The 22,733-nt window shown below is 42.0% G+C and overlaps 1 protein-coding gene across 4 annotated transcripts in view; it reads right to left on the bottom strand.

Annotated features, from left to right (window-relative positions):
- The window catches only part of TMEM132B (transmembrane protein 132B), a 341,030-nt gene that overhangs the window by 57,394 nt on the left and 260,903 nt on the right, over positions 1-22,733 (bottom strand). For all 4 annotated transcript variants that reach the window (XM_039505631.1, XM_039505630.1, XM_039505632.1 and 1 more), the window contains one exon: positions 2,943-3,086. In XM_039505631.1, coding sequence (XP_039361565.1) covers positions 2,943-3,086 — 144 coding nt within the window. The remainder of the gene's footprint in view (positions 1-2,942; positions 3,087-22,733) is intronic.

Here is a 22,733-nt window from a genome sequence, read left to right as displayed (position 1 = left end):
GGTAAATATGCCCAATGGCATGTGATGGGATGTTAGATTGGGTGGGATCTGAGTTACTACAGAGAATTCTTTCCTGGGTGCTGGCTGGTGAGTCTTGCCCACATGCTCAGGGTTTAGCAGATCGCCATATTTGGGGTTGGGAAGGAATTTTCCTCCAGGGCAGATTGGCAAAGGCCCTGGGGGTTTTTCACCTTCCTCTGCAGCGTGGGGCACGGGTCTCTGCACCTTGAAGTCTTTAAACCACGATTTGAGGACTTCAATGGCTCAGACATAGGTTAGAGGTTTGATACAGGAGTGGGTGGGTGAGATTCTGTGGCCTGCGTTGTGCAGGAGATCAGACTAGACAATCATAATGGTCCTTCTGACCTTAAAATCTATGATTCTATTAAATGAGAACCAGGCCATTAAAGTTTAAAAACATTTTACTTACATGCACAGCAAATAACCCTTCCCCATCACATTCTCCCTGCAGCTGTATTGTAAATTGGTCTTTGTTAGATAACTCAGAAATGATTTGTGTTCATGAAAACGAGAGCTACGTGTTCACCCCCCCCAAAAAAACCCAAAAGCAAAAGTTGCCTGGCTATAGATTTTGTCACCAACCCAGGTGTTGGGTTGGAGTTTCTGGTTAGAGTGAAACAAAAAATACAAGCCAACCTGAACAAATGTGCACAAAGCTGGCTAGCATTGGTCTGGGAATGTGAAAACCTCAACTGATAGCATAATTAAGGAAGCTGCAGTCAAGAAAAATTGTTTGTTGCTAAAATATTGTGTTGAATTTGATAATGAGGGTGATGTAGTATAATTTGGTTCAGATCTTTCCAGGTTTGACAATAGAACATCATTGTATTTCTTTAATCAATTACCTTATGTAGAGAATTTGAATTGAAGCGCATGTTGAGTCCAGTACACATTTCAGCACAATTCCTTTTTTTTCCAAACGTGGCATAAGAGAATTTGCTCACTTCATAAAATGCAGCATGCCAAAGTATGTTTTGGGGGTTTTTTAATGATTTTTATCAAGACTTACAAGATACTGATGAAAACACCTCCTTTTCTAGTAACACTTCAACAAACACCTTCTCTAGTTTGACAATAGATACCCTAAAATTTCACCAGTAAAGTTACAAAATAAGTTCTTTAACTCCAATGCCTCTTTATTGTCTTTGGAGATAAATTGGAATGTGTTTCATTTACCACATACCAGATGCAATGGCTGATAATGAACTCATTCCAAGTTTTTTAAAATAAGGCGAGAGGGTGAATTTTTGATGTGGTAAAAATCCATGTACATATATTTCAAAATGAATTATAGGTTGACGATATACATTTTCTTGTTCTCCTAAGATAGCATGAAAAATTCTCTGACAAAGTATGTGCAATCTGCTAAGACCTCTATGGTCTTATCTACAAAAAAAGGTTGCACTGATGAGTTAAAATACTAAGACACGGGCTTTGGTGCTTCAAAAGCAATCTACAGAGAACATATAAATATGGTCTGTCAGATCTGGAAATGTATATAGAGAAGACACAATTACTATCTAGAAGAGCAGAAGGAATGTTCTTTGTCAAAGGCTACAGAGGTAGTTAGTATTAAAGTTCTTGGGTCACAGGATCTCTGTTTGCGGAAGTAGTAAGCACAGAGCCTTATCTTCTGTAACAGCTGTGTCCACGCGACTCAGGCAAAAAAAAATACCACCATTCCAAGACTACTCTTTGAAAACTCCATAGAGGTAATGATAAAGGCAAGATAATCCTATTCAGAGCTGATGCTTATGCACCACCAACAAAAAGCAGACATAATAGACGCACAATTCCCGTTAAAATGCTTCTCTACCTTTATGTCTAAATAAATAATAATAATTTGTATGACTTTGTTTTATATGGTAACAACAGTGGCAAAGTTATACAATCAGTGACTTTAAAAGGTCATATTTACAATGCCTTTGTCTCTCCATTGATTGGTGTTAATGTAGAGGGAACCAATTTAGCCTATCACATTTGAAAGGAAAGTCTGCTTTTGCTACAGTAGGTGGGACAAGGTTGTTTAAAAAGTCATAGGTCTTACTATAAAGAAGTTTTTATTTTAAAAAATTCTGCTTTCTTGTGTACCAGGTGGCCTAATGTATCAGTGCAAGTAGTCTTTCATCTCTGGAGAACTCAGTTCAAGTTCTTTGTGGTGAAATCTTGGCCCCGTTGAAGTCAACTGGAATGTCGCCATTGACTTCAATAGTACCAGAATTTCACTCTTGGTCTAACTGTCACTCTTATACACATCACAAAGCCACTTCAGAATTTGGTAGAGTGCAATGTCTTTGCTTAGGAGACACTCTGGACTGGAAAAACAAGGTCAAAAGGTCAGGAGTGTATTAGCAACCTGGCAATATACCAATCCTAGCAACTCGTATTATTTATGTAACGATGAGTGCAGAAGGGCTGCATGACAACAAGGGTCCCTGAATGATGGCTTGATTCTTTCCAAGTCTAACACCAGACAGCATGTGCTTCCCCCTCATCAGCATTGATCTGCTAGCCAGCAAAAAAAGGAGGCAGGGCCACGATTCAATTTTCTCCCATTTTGGTGGTTTAGCACCACTAAGGGCCCTGCACTTCCCGTGTTCATGCATTCATATTGTCCAGTCCAGGGATTCACACCCACCTCTCTGCTAGGCACATAGGCAGCACCTGCATGGCTGGGTTCCACAATACAGAAGGAGCATGCTATCCCTGCACAACCTCCAGAAATCCAATGCCCTTTTGAACGCTGACACTGGATCATTTCTGGGGGGACTCCATGACTGCAACGTTGGGGGCCTGAATTGCCCCAGAGAGCACAAGGACAGGAATCGTGGTTGGCTTCTGTTCAGGGGCACAATGGGGTGGGGGGCAGAAAGGGGAAGCTCCATCTCTCCAACTTGCACACCTTAGTTTAGCCACCTCACCTTTATGACATCTTCATCAGCTGATTTACATTCAGTGGACTCTGAAACGTCGATCACAGAACCATCCTCGTGCACAGCAACAACTTTCACTGGAACAGATACCGTCTTCCCTGTCAGAATGGCCGTGTTAAGGACTTCTGTATCCTGCACATACACACACATGCACAAAAAGGGGATGCACGTTAAATAAGCATGACCACCGGGCACAATGTAGACATTTCCAGTGTTGCTGGAAATTACTCACGATGCTTATTGACCTTCATCCTTGACTTGCAATTTTAAAAATTAGGTGCACTGCTAAAGTAATTTGCTAATACAAAATAGCAAGTTATAAATACACCAGTAGATATTGCCAGCATGATGCAATAAATCAGGTTTGTTCTGCATTCTTCTTAATGCTTTGCAGAAGACAGGGTCATATGTCACAATCTTTATGGAGCTACACAAATCTTTCCATCCCTACCTCCCAAGTTATGTCGGTGGTTGTAGATATGGACACCAAGTGTTATGATAAACCTCCCTCCATTGCTTCCCAAATTCTCCTTAAAAGATGTGCCTGTTAAGTGGTTTCCTTCTTTGGGGGCTTGAGTGAAACCTTCATTTTCATGTCACGTTAGAAAGAGATGTGGCGCCAAAAACAACAGAATGCCAAATGCGAATTTTAAAATCTTTCCCCTTCAGAATCCCACCTGGAGACATTTTACTGGCCATCAAGCCATATTTATCTTCTCCTGTGATGGATTCACAGAGCCGGCATGCTAATGACTCCATTAACACAGCCTTCATCTACACCTTGGCGTGGATGCAGTATGATTAATTACCCCAAACGAGCTGTTACTGTGGTCCCCCGCTTGCGTAAGTGGCTGTGCAGATTGGAGGAGTAGAACCTCCAAAGGTACTTTACTCAACAGGTTCTGCATGGTTTATAAATAAGAAACGCTTGCAACCAGAGCCAGATCTTCACGCTACACTGCATGACCAATGCTTGTGCGGGTTCAGTCTCTGGTTTCTAGAAGCACCTTGGGGTTGAGTTTTTTTATTTATTTAAATCTGTTAGCTTTTTATTAATCACTTCCATAAAATCATTTCTTCAACTTCAACCGGGGGGGGGGGGGGCAAAAGTAGCTTTCCAACTTTAAAGTCCATAATTAGCCTGGGTGGAAAACTGGATTTAAGTGAGAAATCTGGCACTGTCTTGCATAGGCAGTGAGGTATATTCACTACAATTTCCCTCTGTCTGCTAGCTAAATTAACAGGAAACAATGGGAGTACACCCCAAGCTACAGACATCAGAAGATGACCAATAAGTACTTGCAACTAAGATATAATATTAATATTAGGCAACTTTTAGAAAAAGTAGCTTGAATTAAATGAAGTACTAAACACCAGTGCTAGCTAACTAACGAAGTATACTAGTGCTTTGCCATCAATCAGGTTCCAAAAAAGCATGTAAGCATGTACTTGAGTCCATTTGTATTTGGAACAGTATTAAGGCATGTGCTTAACTCAAAGCTTTCACTTCAGAGGGATTTAAGCATATGCTTAAGTGCTGTCCTGAATAAGGCCTCAAGAAATAAATATACATTCTTTGTTCTACATTAGGTAAGTCATGAACCAGATGTTTTGTGCAGTAAATGACTGTTTAATGTTCATTTATGTTGATCAGTCTCATTTATAACCAGCTGTCATCCAGTAGGGAGGGACAGCATGGGTAAAAGAAATAGATGACAGAAGCAGAAGTGAAAAAAACAAAAACAAAACAAAAACCCTGCCAAGTCCTTACAAGGACTATAGATTGAGCAAGACTGAGAACCAAAATGTAACACCTTGTGGGGAAAAAATTTTAGATTGTAGAAGATATATAGGGTCAAATTCGGGCTGCTTCATCCATGCCAAAACCATTGGTGAGCAACCTGCAAATCATATACAGTCAGACATATATACACATGCCTATACATGCACAGTAATATGCTTGTGTGTATATATATAATATATCATATGACACATACAAAATGGAGAGGTGATGCCCCTGTGATAAGTTGCATTTCACCTGGACCATTTTATCACAATGCCATTTTCCAAGCCATTCTTCCATAAAGGACTTTTTGCTTCAAAGGATCAGGTAGAAAAATACGTCCGACAAGGGGCATAATGAACGAGGACAGCTGAATAACCCTCCTTTTGAGAACTCTTTCCTGGTGGGGAGGGGAATATGAACCACATAACTCTCCACTCAGGGCCTGATCCAAAGCCCATTGAAGTTAATGGAAAGACTCCCATTGACCTCACAGGCTTTAATAGAACTGGCTGATCTTACATATGTCAGTTTTGCACCAGTTATTATAACAGTAACCAGCAGTTGTTCCTGCTTTACACCAGTGTAAGCAAGAGGAGAATTGGGCCCCAATGAGCTTCATTTTAAAAAACAATTGGTGATTAGTGGCTACATTGACATCATCTTTGGCACTGCTGAAGGTGAATGCAAAGATTACAAAAGGATTTCTGTTCCTTTTGTACACTTCATCTGAACCGGGAAGCTGAGGACAAGGGAACAGGGCTAAGAATTGACACATCACTAGCCTGTTTATTTTTGGATGTTCTGAAATACTTTTATCTTGATCTTGACATAAAGCGTTGCCCTGTGTTCCTCTCCGCATGTTGAGAAACTCGCCGTGCTGATTAGCAGTTGCTGCATCACAAAAATAAACGTCACTGGGAGGAAAACTTATGATATAAAATCAATATCTCAAATGCTTAGATCCAGTGTTATGCATAGAGTAGACGGTGTTAAGACCTTTTTACAAGCTAACTATTTTCAGACTCCAAAAATATATTTCCTCTGTGAGAACGAGTATGAAGTCTGAACTGAACTAATTGCCTGTCCATAAGCTATATATATATATATATGTGTGTGTGTTATATTTTAAAAAATGGATCTTTGACAAGTAACAACATTTCAGCAAGACTCAAGTAGGTATCTTTTATATCTCTGTAGTTGGGCTTGTTAGAGACAAACCATTTCCTGAATTTAACATGTGGTTATTACTGACAGTGCCTGAAATCTACAGAAGGGTAATAACACTGATTTACAGGTCAGCTGGCATAAATTGGCAGAACTCCACTGAAGTTGATGATACTATGCCAAGTTTCACCAGCTGAGGATCTTAACCACAGTGACTAAAACGTCCCAGATGTAAAATGGTAAATACCCTAGTCCGGCTTCTGTACTCTGAGGCTTTTTTTTTTTTTTTTAAGAAGGATAGCTAGCAAACAAAAATGGAATTCTATTAACTCAGGTGCGAGCTGCATATTCATATTGCCTGCTCTGTCCCTGAATAATAATTACATAAGTGTTTATCTCTAATTCCTTCTCTGTACCTGAATGCATTAGCACTTCAGCAGAGCTTTTCTTAATTACAACTGTAACCTGCTAATAGTGTTTCTTTGTTGTCTGAAGGAATCTACTTCTTATCCAGCCTAGGCTAAATTAAAATTTAATACAACATCAGGTCGCAACAGAACTAGGAAGCAAATGACAGCTGTTTAATTAAAACCTAAACCTGATTAGATGGCACTACTGAGAGAAATACTCTAGAGGAAGAGTAGAAAACTACCAAAACTCCAGGCCAGGATAATGGCTTTATTTGAATATGAATAAACCCTATGTGCATCTACTGTAAATGTTTACAACTCATTGCTTTGGACAAATGAGGGAGAGGGGAAATATGAATGGGAGACTTGTCAAAAGTTGTGATAAAGCTGTGATTGCCAACACTCCCTATTAACATGGTGAATATGTTACCGAGAGTGGGGATTATTGAGGAATGACTGTAGTGGATATTAATGAACCCACTCTATGAAACCCACAAGAGTGGTATGAAAAGCCCAAATAATTAGGCTTTAAACAGCTGTGCTGCATAGCACAGCATTTTCCCCTGAAATACACGTGCATTGCTCACAGCCTGACCGAGTGGCTCCGGCGGGCTGAGAACTGCATTCCTCACCTGTGGCGGAGGTAGTTGGCCAACAGATCAGTGTAGCGGTTCATCTAGCGCTGTGGCGTATAGCTATACCTACCCTACACATCACCGCCAGTGTAGACAAAGTCTATTACAAAGCCAGAAATTGAACCCTTAGTCCCAGTCCAACGCCTTAACCACAAGAGCATTTTTCTTCCCCACAAGTATCCGTAAGCAGCCATTCTGCAAGCATCCTACTCCTATCTGCACTGCGTTGCTTAAGTAATGCAGAGGACCTTGTGCTGGCCCTGTGCATGAGGATGAATATCAATCCGAATGATTAATGTACAGGCTGGCTTATTTCTTAGAGGTTAACAAAACATGTTGCAGTACAGTAAATCTAATAAAAACACTCAATTGTAAATCAGGAGGGAAACTTAAAGCCAGCCCTGTTCTGCTGACAAATGTTACAGCTAAATGCCTTTTGGCATGTAGTTGAAATGATTGTCTTTAGTGAAGAAGGCATGGAGCTGAAACATTTGTCTGCAGAATTGCATTCCTTTATTATTATTATTTTTTCCCCTGTGTGTATCTCGTGAAAAGAAATTTGTAACATTGGAACTAATCTTTTGGAACCCATTCTCCAGTCCCATAATGGCTCTTCTTAGAAATGTAAATTACAGGGCAGATTGTGACGTGGGTTTTTTTTAACCTCATTAGATAAACTATTCACCACCTTTTGCTTCAGATCAAAGAGCAAGGCAATGTAAGACTATTAAGCAAGCTTAATATATAAATTAGATGCTTTGCTAAAATTATTATAATCCAGAACAATTCCGGTGTATTTTTCCCTCAGAGCTGAATGGTGTTGTAGGATTCAAATACATATTAATGAACCCCACTCGGTGGAAAGCTATTTATATTTTCCACTACCACATATCTGTTGTGACTCACAGGTAAAATCTGCCACTTTCTCACCCAAGGGTGAAAACGTACAACTGAGATCATGTGTTTATTAAACATTAGGAAACATTTACAATCTTTCATAAGTGCTCTTTGTTCTTTGAGGGTTTTTTCCCTTAAATTAATCCAGTTACACTCCATTGACGCTGCCTCATGCTAAGTGGCCAGTCTCACACTTTAATGCCCGTAGAAGAGCAGCTAGCTTGGTCAATATCTGATTATTCACTGATCATACTTGGGAGTAGGGTGACCAGATGTCCCGATTTTATAGGGACAGTCCCAATATTTGAGGCTTTTTCCTTATATAGGCTCCTATTACCCCCCACCCCCTGTCCTGATTTTTCACACTTGCTATCTGGTCACCCTACTTGGGAGGCTGCTCCTGCTGTCCTTACATGCCTATGACTGAAACCAATAGGAGTTCTGCATGTGAAGGGACTACAAGATATTAAATGACAAATTCAGCCATCTTTAGTCACCTTGAGCAGTACCATAATTCACACATAATTCTGCTGGCTCCACTGGGGCTATTTATGCAGTCAGGTACTATTCTCTATGTGCATGGGTGGCAGAATCAGGCCCAGAAGGATCTGTATGCCCTGCCCCCAGCCCTCAACATTCATTCATGTCACTAGGAGGTCATATCCCTGCCCCTCTACCCTTTCTCAGGCTCCAGCTGTTCTCTCATGTGAACATTTTATAAATTGTATCATTATTAAGAATGATCCACTATGACAGATGGTAAATCACAAATACTGCAGGCTATCATGCCAAAGTTAAAGGTCATCCTTTAGCACTTTTGTCTTCCTGCATAATAGATTTAACTTATACTGGGATTCCCAAGGAAGAAGAGGCAGGAGGCCATATCCTGCAGACAAAGTTAATGTAGATTAAACTATAAAAGAGAGAGAGGTTCTTAATTCTTCTCGTGGCCCATATGCAGGGCCGGTGCAACCATTTAGGTGACTTAGGCGGTCGCCTAGGGCGCTAGCATTTGGGGGGCGCCATTTTCTTCGGCAGCGACAGTGGTGGCCGGATCTTCAGCTGCCCCGGTTGTCACCGGCATTTAGGCGGAGGGAGCTGGGGCAGGGGGGCGCGAGGAGGGCCGCCTGCAGCAAGGGGGGGGGGCGGCACGGAGGGGAACTCCCCGCCCAAGCTCACCCCTGCCCCAAGCACACCGTGGCTGCTTCACTTCTCCCGCCTCCCAGGCTTGTGGCGCCAATCAGCTTAGGCGCCGCAAGCCTGGGAGGTGGGAGAAGCAAAGCAGCCACGGCGTGCTCAGGGTGCTTGTGCTCATGCGCAGAGCAGGGGTGAGCTGGGGCGGGGGGGGGTGCTTCAGGGCGGAGGGTGGGGGTCGGGGAGCTGCCGCAAGGCGGGTGCCTCAGGGCAGAGGGGGGAAGCTGCCACGGCAGGGGAGGGCGCAAAGTGGAAGTTTTGCCTAGGGCGCGAAACATCATTGCACCAGCCCTGCCCATATGCAGCACATATCAGCCTAACTGAATATTTTTCTAGATGTATATTATAGTGTGCACTGAAATAACACTTGATCTCCATGAACAAGTATCAGCAAACATGTTTCTTCATAGATTCCAAAACAAAATCCTATTTACTGTCTCATCTCCTAAAAAAACATGTATTAGAGGAAACTGATTCCTTAACTTGTATACTATACGCAGCATGTGCTAGGATCTCAGAGGTATCAGCTAGAGTGACATGTTTATTGTGAAATTCATGGAGGTCAAAGCTGAGATTTCTGATGTTTGCTATTATTTTTTACGAACTTGCTCCTGTAATGTCATTAAAAAATAATACAAAATTCGGTCATTTTTTGAGGTTTATCCAAGAATGATAAGCAAATCCTGCAGCCAAAGGTGAACCCTGATTAGCAGCATAAACAACATCACATATGTGACCTGGGCAAGATGCCATTTTTTAAAAAAAACCTCGTAATAGCCGATCTGCACCCCATTAAGTGGAGGTTCAGAAAGCAGCCTGATGCACATGGCAGGGGTAATTGCAACCTGTCAAGCAGTCTCCTGTGTTTTAGCTAAACACCAGTATCCTCTGCTGCTAGCAGAGACCTTTCCTGAGAACAGGCTTATACTGTTTTCCTTCAGCCCATAATGTCCCAACAGACTTTATGCACAAAGCCAGCTGTGTTAAACATCTTGACACTCGTGTTCCAAAATGTAAACTCAAGGTTGTGACAGTAAAAGGATGGGAAATTCTCAATGCAGGAGAAAGCTTGTCACCTGTCTTCTTCTGGCAAACCACATGGAAGAAAAACCCACTGAGTTCTCTGGGTTTGTGCTTCAATGCTATTCTGTGTCCCATGCTATAGAGGACACATGAAAAGATTGTACAACACTGACTGTATGTCAGAGAACAAAAGGCAGCCGGAGCTAGAATCTCTCTTCTCTGTTTATGCAGGCACTCTCTGAATACTTTTCTTGCTGCGTCTTATCTTTTCTCAGCATCTTCCCGCACTAGAGTAGGTCATTTGAATTAATAACCATAAAGGGATATTCCAACCAATCTGACAATCAGGTTTGGATACTTTATTGGGAGCTTTAATGGGATACTAGAGGAACCTAGCAGGGGATCAATAATAATTTTGGAAGCAGGCCTTTGACAAAGTTGCTTCTCTTACTTTGAAATTGCCTATTCTGCATAGCGTGTGTATGGCAAACCTTTGAGAATTCTCTCTCTAGGTAGGTATTTAAAGCGTGCTTAATTATCTAGCATAGTATCTGAGCAGTCATCTGGTAGATTTATGCCAGCTGTATGCAGTAGTAAATGACTGGTAATCTTTATAAAACACATTGGGAATGCTCTCAGTATAGTAAAACTATTGTCATGTTAGACATTTATGGTAACACAGTGCTACTTAGTTTATGATAATCATGGACCTGATGCTCCTCTCCAATGCGACTCCAGAGAAACTCTACTGAAATCAAGAGGACTCCATCCAGTTGCTGCAGTCCGCCTACATGCTGTGGATTGCAGTATCGGGGCCCGAATCCACACCCTTGCACAATAAATTCTGTTTGAAATGTCAATTAAATAACAATTTCAGAAACCCCAAGGCGGCAGAGCAATATATATTGATCTTTTCTGTTAAGGAACGCAAGGTGAGAATAGGTGGGGTGAGGCCTTGGGGGAAGGGGTGGAGTTGGGGCGGGGATGGGGGTGGAGCAGGGGCAGGAAGAGGCAGGGTGGGGGTTTGGGAGCAGGGCCGGCTCCAGACCCCAGCGTGCCAAGCGCGTGCTTGGGGCGGCATGCCGCGGGGGGCACTCTGCCTGTCGCCGGGAGGGCGGCAGGCGGCTCCGGTGGACCTCCCGCAGGCGTGCCTGCGGAGGGTCCGCTGGTCCCATGGCTCCGGTGGACCTCCCGCAGGCGTGCCTGCGGAGGGTCCGCCGGAGCCGCGGGACCAGCGGACCCTCCGCAGGCACGTCTGCAGGAGGTCCACCGGAGCCGCGGGACCGGCGACCGCCAGAGCGCCCCCCGTCGCATGCCGCCATGCTTGGGGCGGCGAAATTGCTAGAGCTGCCCCTGTTTGGGAGAAGGGCGGGATCTGGGGCTGAGCAGGGGTTGAGCACCCCTGGGGAAAATTAGAAGCCAGTGCTGTGTACAGGAGGTCAGAGTAGATGATCACAGTGATCCCATCTGGTTTTATAATAGGAGTTATTGGTCTGAATTTCTGGCCACCATTTGCAATTTTGCCCAGGGACCTTGATCGCTACTGGTTTAAGAAAGCATGTCCAACCAAAAAAAAAAATGTAATGACCATTTTGAAGCATTTCTTTTCAATGTTTCTCAGCCAGCCGTCTCTTTCTGCGTGGGATGGAGAAAATACTATATCATTGCTATAATGTGAGAGTTGGCAATTTACTGGCTTGAAAAGTAAAGCCAGCACTAATCTACAGACCTCGAAATATAGGGTTGCATTATCATATGATTTTACTGCTCATCTGTGTAATCATCATCTGTCATGACTGCTACCTGGGCAGAAATCCATATCTTTCTGTAATAACAGCCGCTTTAATGTTATAGAAGAATTCACAAATTAATACATTGCATGATATACATTGTCCACGTCCCTGAGGAGTGTTCTCTCATGGCTACAGCAAGCATCTGCGATCAGGGCTCCTGGGAGATAGATCTATCCATCCACTGTTCTGCTTGTCACTTACTAGCTGACCTTGCTAAGCCACCCACAATAATACCTACATGGGGAGGTATTTGTGAGGGGTGTTGTGAAGTTCTGCAAAGTGCTCTGAGGTCCTCAGATGAGAGATGCGCTGAGGACAAGTGTTACTATAGATTTAGCTCTTTTGCTAGATGCTCTAAACACGGTAGCAACTTGATCCAGTGACGCCATATGATTCATGAAAATACAAATGCTGCCCTTCAAAATGTGAATGACTAGCATAGCCATAGCCCAGCCAATGTATATCTACCATCATTTCAATACAATGCACAAACAGGAGTCTCCTCTCCCTGTCCAATAGGGACCTGGTGCTGAGGGGCATAAGGAGCAGACAATGGGGCAAAGGCTAGCATCTAGCAAGAGAGCAGACAGTCAGGGAGGCAGCAGGGTCATTTCCCTGCTGTCTCCCTCCCTCAGTTGATGATGGAGCTGGATGGAAATAGAAGAGAACAGAGGCTACAATCTCACAGAGGATGATGCAGTGTCTACCCTCCCCCATTATGCTCCCTTGAGTTCTAGGAGGCCCTCTCCTTTGCCTGCATGGGGACACTTGGAAAGTTAATGCAAACTGAAAGTGGATTTGTTAAAGTGATTAAGCTCCTGTCTGGACACACTCATTCAGAATTAAAGTGGCCTTAATTCAGTTTCATAGAATCATAGAATCACAGAATATCAGGGTTGGAAGGGACCTCAGGAGGCCATCTAGTCCAACCCCCTGCTCAAACCAGGACCAATTCCCAACTAAATCGTCCCAGCCAGGGCTTTGTCAAGCCTGACCTTAAAAACCTCTAAGGAAGGAGATTCCACCACCTCCCTAGGTAACCCATTCCAGTGTTTCACCATCCTCCTAGTGAAAAAGTTTTTCCTAATATCCAACCTAAACCTCCCCCACTGCAGCTTGAGACCATTACTCCTTGTTCTGTCATCTGGTACCACTGAGAACAGTATAAATCCATCCTCTTTGGAACCTCCTTTCAGGTAGTTGAAAGCAGCTATCAAATCCCCCCTCATTCTTTTCTTCTGCAGACTAAACAATCTCAGTTCCCTCAGCCTATCCTCAAAAAACGTCATGTGCTCCAGCCCCTTAATCATTTTTGTTGCCCTCCGCTGGACTCTCTCCAATTTATCCACATCCTTCTTGTAGTGTAGGGCCCAAAACTGGACACCCTACTCCAGATGAGGCCTCACCAATATCGAATAGAGGGGAATGATCACGTCCCTCGATCTGTTGGCAATACCCCTACTTATACAGCCCAAAATACCGTTCGCCTTCTTGGCAACAAGGGCACACTGTTGACTCATATCCAGCTTCTCATCCACTGTAACCCCTAGGTCCTTTTCTGCAGAACTGCTGCCTGCATGGGATTCTTCCGTCCTCATCAAGTTTCTTTTGGCCCAAGTCTCTAATTTGTCTAGGTCCCTCTGTATCCTATCCCTACCCTCCAGCGCATCTACCACTCCTCCCAGTTTACTGTCATCTGCAAACTTGTTGAGAGTGCAGTCCACGCCATCCTCCATATCATTAATGAAGATATTGAACAAAACTGGCCCCAGGACTGACCCTTGGGGCACTCCGCTTGATACCGGCTGCCAACTAGACATGGAGCCATTGATCACTACCTGTTGAGCCTGACGATCTAGCCAGCTTTCTATCCACCTTATAGTCCATTCATCCAGCCCATACTTCTTTAACTTGCGGGCAAGAATACTTGATGGCAAGTTAAAGTTTAGCATGCTTCACTTTGGAAGACTTGATATCTCCCACTGGAGGAATATGTACCAACCTCAACACCAGCCCAAAATATTTAAATAGCACACAATGAGTAGCTCTCTTCAGTCGAATAATCCTCAGCAGCCCTGGTTTCAAAAGGAAGAATCGACAGGTTGAAAACTTGAAGATAAAAGGGACAGAAATTTTCAGACTCCTCGTTGTTTCTCAGGTCCTCTTATATCTTTGCTTTGAACAGCATTTCTGAAAGCCTCTCAGAGAAGAGAAATGGAGCTATTTATAGTTCCATGACAGCAGGTAGCAGGACAGTAGTTCACTGTCATTTTCACCATTCACTAGCACAAAAACTCAGCTAACCTCTGTTCACTCTTACAAGTTACACCAGGAAGGTTTTATCCATGTTTCTTCAGGTATCACATATATATTTTTAAAAAATTATGTGATTCCGTTCCATACTTGTGAAGGCTTTTTGGTTCTGTTCATTTCTTCAGAGAGAAAGCTGCAAAGTGGCACTAGCAAATAGCTATTGGCACTTTTGCTCTCTCTCTCTCACAGCTCAGATTTCCGACTGCTCAGAGACTTCCCACCCCTGCTGGCGGTCGTGGTCAATCTGACTGTAATCTCCAAGTGATTCATTGACACCTGAGCACAGGGAGTGTAAAATAGGGACAAATCAGAAGAGTAGCATTTTACACCCACTTTTGCACAGGCGTAAATGACTACCCAAAGCGCACAGGGAGAATCAGGCCCCTGTAGACTACAAAGGAAACTGGAAAAGGAATCTTCTCCAGTTCTGAAAATGCTGAGGGGAAGAAGGTGGTGAGTTCATGCCCTGCATCTTGCCTGTCAGAATCCTTCAAAATATCAGAGAATTAATCTGATGCTGATAATACAGCCAAGAATCTTAGAACCGAGCCATATTCTCTCTCTAGATAAGGAACTATATACTTAGATCTCCCAAATCTACCACAATCACAACCACTCTTCCATAAAAAAATATATTATTAGTATTATTTTTATAATTAAACTGTATTCAGTAAAGTATGCAATTCTTTTGTGTTAGGAAATGGAATGATCATATCCTCAGTCAGTTCTTAATAACATTATTTGGGAATGAGATTATAGAATATATATCTATATATCTATATATATAGATATATATAGATATATAGATATAGATATATATAAAATATTAAAGTAACTGTAAATTGTTGCAGGATCAGGATGTAGACTGCAACCTCTTCAGAGATTGGGACTGTCTCTCACTAGGTATGACTGTAGTGTTGTTGTAGTCATATTAGTCCCAGGATATTAGAGAGACATGATGGGTGAGGTAATCTCTTTTGTCAGACAAACTTCTGTTGGTGAAAGATACAAGCTTTCAAGCTATGCAGAGCTCTTCTTCCAGTCTGGGAAAGGTGCAAAGAGTGTCACAGCTAAATACAAAGTGGACCAGATTGTTTAGCATAAACAAATCAAAGCGGGCCCCAGACCCTGCCATGAGAACAGGTGCAAAACCTGCAGACAAATCTCCACTGCTACATTGACCATTGCCCCCCACAACTCACCTTTCAAGATCCATGGGTCTGACACATGCCTATCAATATGGGATGTACCTCAGCCAGTGCACTAAGCGCCCCGATAACAACTGTGTGGGTGAAACCAGAATCACTGAGCTCCCAAATGAACTCACACAGAAAAATGATAAGAGACAAAAACACCCTATCAACTGTGGGCGAACACTTTTCACAAGATGATCACTGCATTTCTGACCTCTCAGTCCTCATCCTCAAAGGAAACCTGCACAACACTTGCAAAAGACGTGCCTGGGAGCTTAGATGCATAACTTCGCTAGGCACTAAAAATCATGGTTCTCATAAAGACACTAGATTTATGGCTTATTACAACAATCTGCAACCCACTAACCCCCCTTTTTGTCCTACGACTGCCTAGGTGTTAATGGACCACTTCACCCTGAATGGACTCTTAGAATATGTTTTAACTACTTATGCTAAACACTCCATTTCACCTTGTATTTAGCAGTGGCACTTTCCCAGCCCTGTAGAGCTCTGTGTAGTTCAAAAGCTTGTCTCTTCCACCATCAGAAGTTAGTCCAATAAAAGATATTACCTCACCCACCTTGTCTCTTACTACGTATGTGCAGTGCTTCTCACAATGGGGCTCTGATCTTAGCTGGGACCTCTAAGTGCAACTGTAATATAACTAAATAAAAATGATGATAATGCCAAACTACAGTATACGTCCCTCTTACATATCCAGTTCTTGCTCTCACAAGTAGACAAAATTCCATACATTGCCTTTAATTACCTTTTTTCTGGGTTGACTTAAAAAATGGAATTTTGAAAGCCGTTCGACTTTGCTAACAACAACTCTGACTTCAGAGAAGTACACCAGTGTGATGTAATGGCACTCGCCATCTGCTTCACATGAAAAAACTGCTTATCACTGTATCTGACATAGTGAAAAAACAGTAGCTTTCACCATTCACTGTGAACAAAATGGCTCTCTCATATCTTACCAATTGTTTTGGGGGGGCTCAGTCTTCAAATGTCTGCTGCTATCACGTGTTTTGCCACTCCATGCCACTACAAAATGTTCTCTCTGTCTGTTTTATCTCCTAGCCTTTGAAATCCGCATTAAAAGTAATTTCCTCCTTGCAATGTGTTTGCCTTAAGCTTGCCTAAGACTTTCTCTGGCTTTTCGTTCTGATACTAATTATTTCCACTCCTCTAATGTGATTTCTGGTACAGTGTATTGGTTACACCCCAAAGATAATTTTCAAATTCCATTTAATGAAGATGTTTACTCTTCTCAATATTCTTTCTTGGCCTGATTTTTTCTTAGTTTTTGTTTTTGTAGACTCCCTCACCTTGCTCCTGCTCAAGTATTTGCTTGTTCAGTCATGTCCCTACATCTGATTATCTCTTTTTCTTCTCCATTTTTATTAGGAATGACCTCAATTTTGTTCAAGTTCAGGGTGAAGTCCCACTTTCCTGATTTCCATGATTGAATTTCTCAGTGAACTCCTATGTTGTATACGTATTTCCTGTGGAAAAAGCCAGTATCATCTGTGTGGTTCAGAACTGTTCAGTCACTTCTTTTTAGAATAGCAATATTTTCCCACGTGTCTTCAGCATCTGGGAGATAGTTTCTCAAAAAGTTGCAGAACTTTTCCAGATCTTTGTGGAGATTGTTGGCCTGATCCTGTTCTCAGCTATGCTGGTATAAATCATATGTAATTCCACTGAAAAACATGAAGATACACCAACGTAGAAACAGTGTGATGTCTGAATCACACCATGTTGTCTATTCTAACAATTATATGGTGAATGTTTTATTTAGACAAATCTCACGTTCCTCTAGCCATTGATTCTGTAAAATTCAAATACAGATTCCTACTCCTTTCCTCTTGAATAGCCTTCTTTACATAGCCAGTGAATGCCTAACATCTCTCTCAGACAGTTAATTTATTGGTTGATTAGCTGAAATTCAGTTGTACAGAAATCCATTAATTCAGAAACTGTAAGAAAACACAGTAGTCTGCAAACAAAAGGCTGGTAAGTCTTTCATTGCTTGGGTATCATCTGTTACCTTTCTTAAGTGAAAAATTATAACAACATTTACTCCCATGCCACAGATGGCCAACTATACTCAGGGGAAAATATCACAGAAGACCCTCACAAAATTAAACTATTGTAAAATGTTACATTTTGAGATGGAGTCTGATGTCATCTCAAAGGAGGTATGTAATACAATAGAGCGAGAAGACAACTGTAGGCAGGTTGATAACATACGTTTCTGTCTAAGAAGTGAAAATAGAAAGTGACAGTACTCATGATTTTTGACAGAATCATCATATTGCAAAGAGCCAAATGTCTTTTTATTCTATAAAAGCATGCGTCTACTTTAAAAAAAATCACAGTGTGTTTCTGTGACAAAGATTGCTAACAGAATTCTTTATCCTACCCACCAACCCCAAAGCCTTCTTCCAAGGAGGGATATTAAAACTGTTCTAATCTTGTTTTTATCCTGTTTACAAGTTATCTGGAAGGAGGGGTTTGGTTAGTTTTCCAACTTGACAACAGGACAGTAACAAAGATGAAGAAAGATTTCTAATCTTGGCTTCCAAAATATCAATTTCCTGATTGCCCAAAAGCTCTCTCTTCCATCCAAACTAAACAAAATATTCCTTTAGTTCCAGTAAGAATGACGGGAACAAGCAGAAAAAAACCTAACATATTGTTCATCTAGGCCTGGTCTACACTAGGTGGGGGATCGATCTAAGTTACAAAACTTCAGCTGTGTGAATAACGTAGCTGAAGTTGACGTACTTAGATCTACTTACCGTGGTGTCTTCACTGCGGTAAGTCAATGGCTGATGCTCTCCCGCTCTCCCGTCGACTCCCCCTGTGCCTCTCGCACGGGTAGAGTACCAGACTCGACAGGAGAGTGCTCGGTGGTCAATTTATTGCGTCTAGACTAGACGTGATAAATCGACCCCTGCTGGATTGATCGCTGCCCATCGATCCAGCAGGTAATGTAGACAAGCCCCTAGAAAGGGAAACTGTTTTAGAGCAAATCAAAGTGAAGGATTCCATGGCATAAAAGAGGATGGATGCAAGAACCAGGATTAGAATGCAAGAATTTCTTGCTCCCAGTCTATGCCACAGTTTAGCAGGGATAGCCTATAAAGGAGGCATCCTGTTCTCATATTTCTATCAGCTGGCAAGTCAAGCATATTTGTACTTATATCTCTATATGGAGGAGCAGGTATAGCACTGGGTGCATTAAAGAAAGGAAATCAAAAGGCACTGGACCTGATCCTCTAATACCCTCTACCTTGTGTTGTCATTTACCCCCATGCAAAGTGGGTACAAAATCCTATCAAATCTGAATTCTCCACTCACGCCATTGGTGCCATGTCAACACCCATTATCCACAGCTGTAAATGAATATACAAGGTGCAAGGCAGTAGGAAAAAAATCAAACCCATTCAATTTAACTTGATCTTTAGCTGCAATTGTTTCCTCAGCTGATGACAATTTTGAGCTACTGGTTTATTCACAGACACTAATTTGTCTGAACATACTATGGCTAGATCTACACTGTAAGAGATTCTCCAGTATAGCTATGATGGTATGGCTATATTGGTAGAACACTCCTAGAAGACATACAGCTTATACTGGCAAAAAAATACTTCTGCCAGTACAGCTTACATTGGTTCAACAAGCAAAATAATTTATACTGGCAGTTACCAGTATAACTGAATCTACAGTAAGTATTGGCAGACTAGCAATGTTGCCAAAAATTATCCCCAACAGGCAGAAGTGTCTGGTAAATTTGGCCTAAGTATCCGCACGAAATGATAAATCAATGAGTTTGAGAACATGGTTGGACAAAGAATATCTGGATGATGAGAGTTGCTTGGAAATGGGGATTATAGATTAAGATCTTGATTCTCATTTATGTTAAGGCCCTTTTACATCACTTTGGTAATTTAAAATGGCCTTACTGGCCATTCTTATTCACACTAAAGACTCTTTACACTACTAGTATAATAACAATCAGGCCCAAGTATTTTGGAATTGGAATTTTGTTTACTCCTTTGCTATGATGTAACATCATCATTCTTCAGAGCTCAAGAGTGCTACATCACCGTTCTGCATTAGCCTTTCATTGTGATGCTGAAAAAGTTGGTCAAAGATTTCACACCACTTTATCCTGTTTGACGATGGGTAAATTTTGGAAGTCAGACATGAAGTGTTTTTGCTCTTCTCATAGGCAGTATGACACAAGCTAAGCAAATACCAACTCTTCACGTGGTATGAAAATAGCTTCAGAGGGATATGACAACCATAGGAAACATGTTGATCTGGGTTTGATTTTTCTTAATGTGATGCTGCCAGTCAACTTGTTGCCTAGAGGTTATATGCTATCACAAGTACTTTTATCTAAAATTGGAATCATAGTTTTTTCTTTATTCAGCCCATGAGGATAATTGTAAGGTTTGGTTTTTTTTCAGGTGATGTTTTAAGCGAACTCTGATATTCATTGATATTTATATATAATGCAATCTGACAAAGACTATTACAGAGAAGAACCAGGAACAAAACGGTGATGTTATTTCTTTCTTATAGCAGGCTGAAACATGGATGCAACAGAATGCAAGGCATGAGTCTCTTTGCTGGCCAGATGGGGACTGAAGCATTTGATGAGGTCTGAAGCCAGAGGGTAACAACACCTGTCTGAGACATAGCTGACCTAAGATTCACTGAGTATGAGCATTTCGCAATGTTTTCTTTTGACAACGTTGTTACCTGGCAGCAATTGCATGCCACAGCTTCCCGCTCTGCAGCAGCATTTCTATAACAGGACTTTTCTTGTTCTCTAAATATCTTACACACAGAACCAGGAGCTGCAAACCCTTACTCCTATTAATTGTTATCATTTGTATTATCATACATGTATGATCGTCCCAGTCATGGACCAAGACCCCATTGTGCTAGGCACTATGTTTAATGCTCTGGTTTGCATGAGGTCAGACTAGATGATATAGTGATACCTTCACGTGGGAATAAAATTAATATTTGGGAGTCTGAATGTGCAGGATTGGGCTTAAAGTATAATTTGAACATATTTTAGAATATTCTATATTCATTGACTTTTATCCAAGATCTTCCCAGTTCTTTTGCATGGGCTGTTCACTTGTGAAAACATGCAAGAAACTCAAATTTGATATAAAGATTTTGTTATAAAAGGCAGACCTAAATTCAATATAAACATTTTACTGATATATTGCCTGTGAGGCAGTCATTTATTATATAAGCATTGGAAAGGGTGTTTTGGTTTTAGCGTTTTTCTTTTTTTCTGAATGGACTGCTGGAGGATTTTTCTGATAGCAATTGCTGTGAATTAGTTTGCAATTCTGTGTCTGTGAATGCTTGAAAAACAAATTAATCCACAGGATTTCATTCATAAAATGTTATTCACTTTATTCAGATCAGAGGCATTCATTTTTTCGTTTGAGATTTCCTCAGCCCAGCACTTCAGAGGATGCACAACTCTGTAGGACGGTAGCACATTATAGATGATTATTAATGATTAAAATTGCCAAGCCTGGTATCATGCATGAATCTCTTTGTTCTTTTCTCTCTAACACCACAAGGAGGGTAGTGCTGTGCAATTGCCTGGGCATTCTGAGGGCTCTCGTGTGGAGTAATGCAAAATAGTGTTCAATTACACACCCTTCCCTGTCCATTATGTAACTAAGTACGTGCCTCAGGGGAAACAGTGAGACAGTTTTGGTTGCATTGTAATCCATATGCTGACAGCCTGCATCTCTTCACCCTCCTTGCATCCAACCTAGATGATCTGGACATTCAGCATTCCCAGGGCCTAGCTGAGACTGGAGGCGGAATGAGAGTTAGCTGGCTGACCCTCCAACTGGATAAGGCAAAAGTTATCCTGGTTGTCTGTAAGGAAACCACCACAGGAGACAGCAGAAATATCTGCCTGTTCAATTAAGAGGTGGGTGGTTCTGGCCACCTGGTATTATTCAGGTTCACATGCTAGAAGTCCTCAACTACTTCTTGATGTCCAGAAAACAACAGTGGTCAAGAGTGCTTCCCCCACCCCATCTACATGCAGAAATTAGATTGCATCCTTTCCGCCTCAAATACAGACCTCACTACAGTTATCCAAATCTTTTCCCTCCTGATTGGATTACTGCAGGATGCTCTATATGCAGACCACTTGGAAATTTCAGCTGGGCAGAATGCAGCGGCGTGCTTACTTCCCAGTGCTTCATGCATGGAACACACGACTTCTATGTTCCATAGACTGGAGGGGCTCACAGACAATTCTGGATGTTGATTTTGCTCTATAAAGCCCTCTTTAGATATGTGTAAATTAGAGCTGGGAGCAAGCCTCCTGGCCCAAGTAAGCAGACTCACACTAGCTCGGCTCAAGCTAGCACACTAAAAATAGCAGTGTGGACGTTGCGGCTCCGGCAGAGACCCAGGCACGCCACTTGAGCTCAGCCCCAGGACATGGGGTGGACTGCCCCCAAACTGCCACCCACGCAGCAATGTCCGTACTTCTATTTTTAACACATTAACTCAAGCTGAGCTAGCGTGAGTCTCACTCCCAGCTGCAATGTAAACATACCTGTTGGGTTGGCAGAGACCATCACCCATTTGTATTCTAATTTGGCAGCTGAGACCCCCTTGCATGCCATCTGTCCCTAGATATGTTCATCCAAGAGCTGGTGAGAGAAGGTTACAAAGCATTGCACAGTGCATTTATTCACGTTTTTCGGAAGAGGTGCTTTGAGGAGATTGGGGTTTGTTGTGGGGGAGCTTTTATCATCATTAACTGACGTGCTCAGATGATGCATATTACTTTTTTTTTTCCAATTTATAGCAATGCTCATATGAGCCCCACTAGGCACTTGGATAGAATAACAACAGAACTATTGTTCTGTCCAGGTGCCTAGTGGGGCTGATATGAGCATTGCTATAAATTGGGAGGGGGAGTAATAAATGAGCAATGACTTAGTAGATTAAACCTCCAGTACAGTCACACAGCTGTTTCAACATACTGTATTTGATACGGTCTTCAGGGCCAATATGTTCAAACAGCTGTTCTTATACATAAGGTAAGTTTGTCCTATATGTTAATGTTTTGTAGTGGGAATATTCTAGACCTGATGCTCCTCTCACTAAGTGCACTGCAATTGGGGGCATGACTGGGTAGGCAGCTTTAATCCAGCTAGCATGACTAAAAGTATCAGTGAAGACACAGAGGCACAGGCTTCAACATGGACTGCACAAGCCCACCTGGAACCCTGAGTATACACTTGCTTTGCTAACTCACCTTGCTGCCACACCTTCACTGCTGTTTTCAGCTGT

This window comes from Mauremys reevesii, linkage group 18, assembly GCF_016161935.1.
Source record: "Mauremys reevesii isolate NIE-2019 linkage group 18, ASM1616193v1, whole genome shotgun sequence".
NCBI lineage: Eukaryota > Metazoa > Chordata > Testudines > Geoemydidae > Mauremys > Mauremys reevesii.
This window is presented reverse-complemented; position numbering and strand designations above follow the sequence as displayed.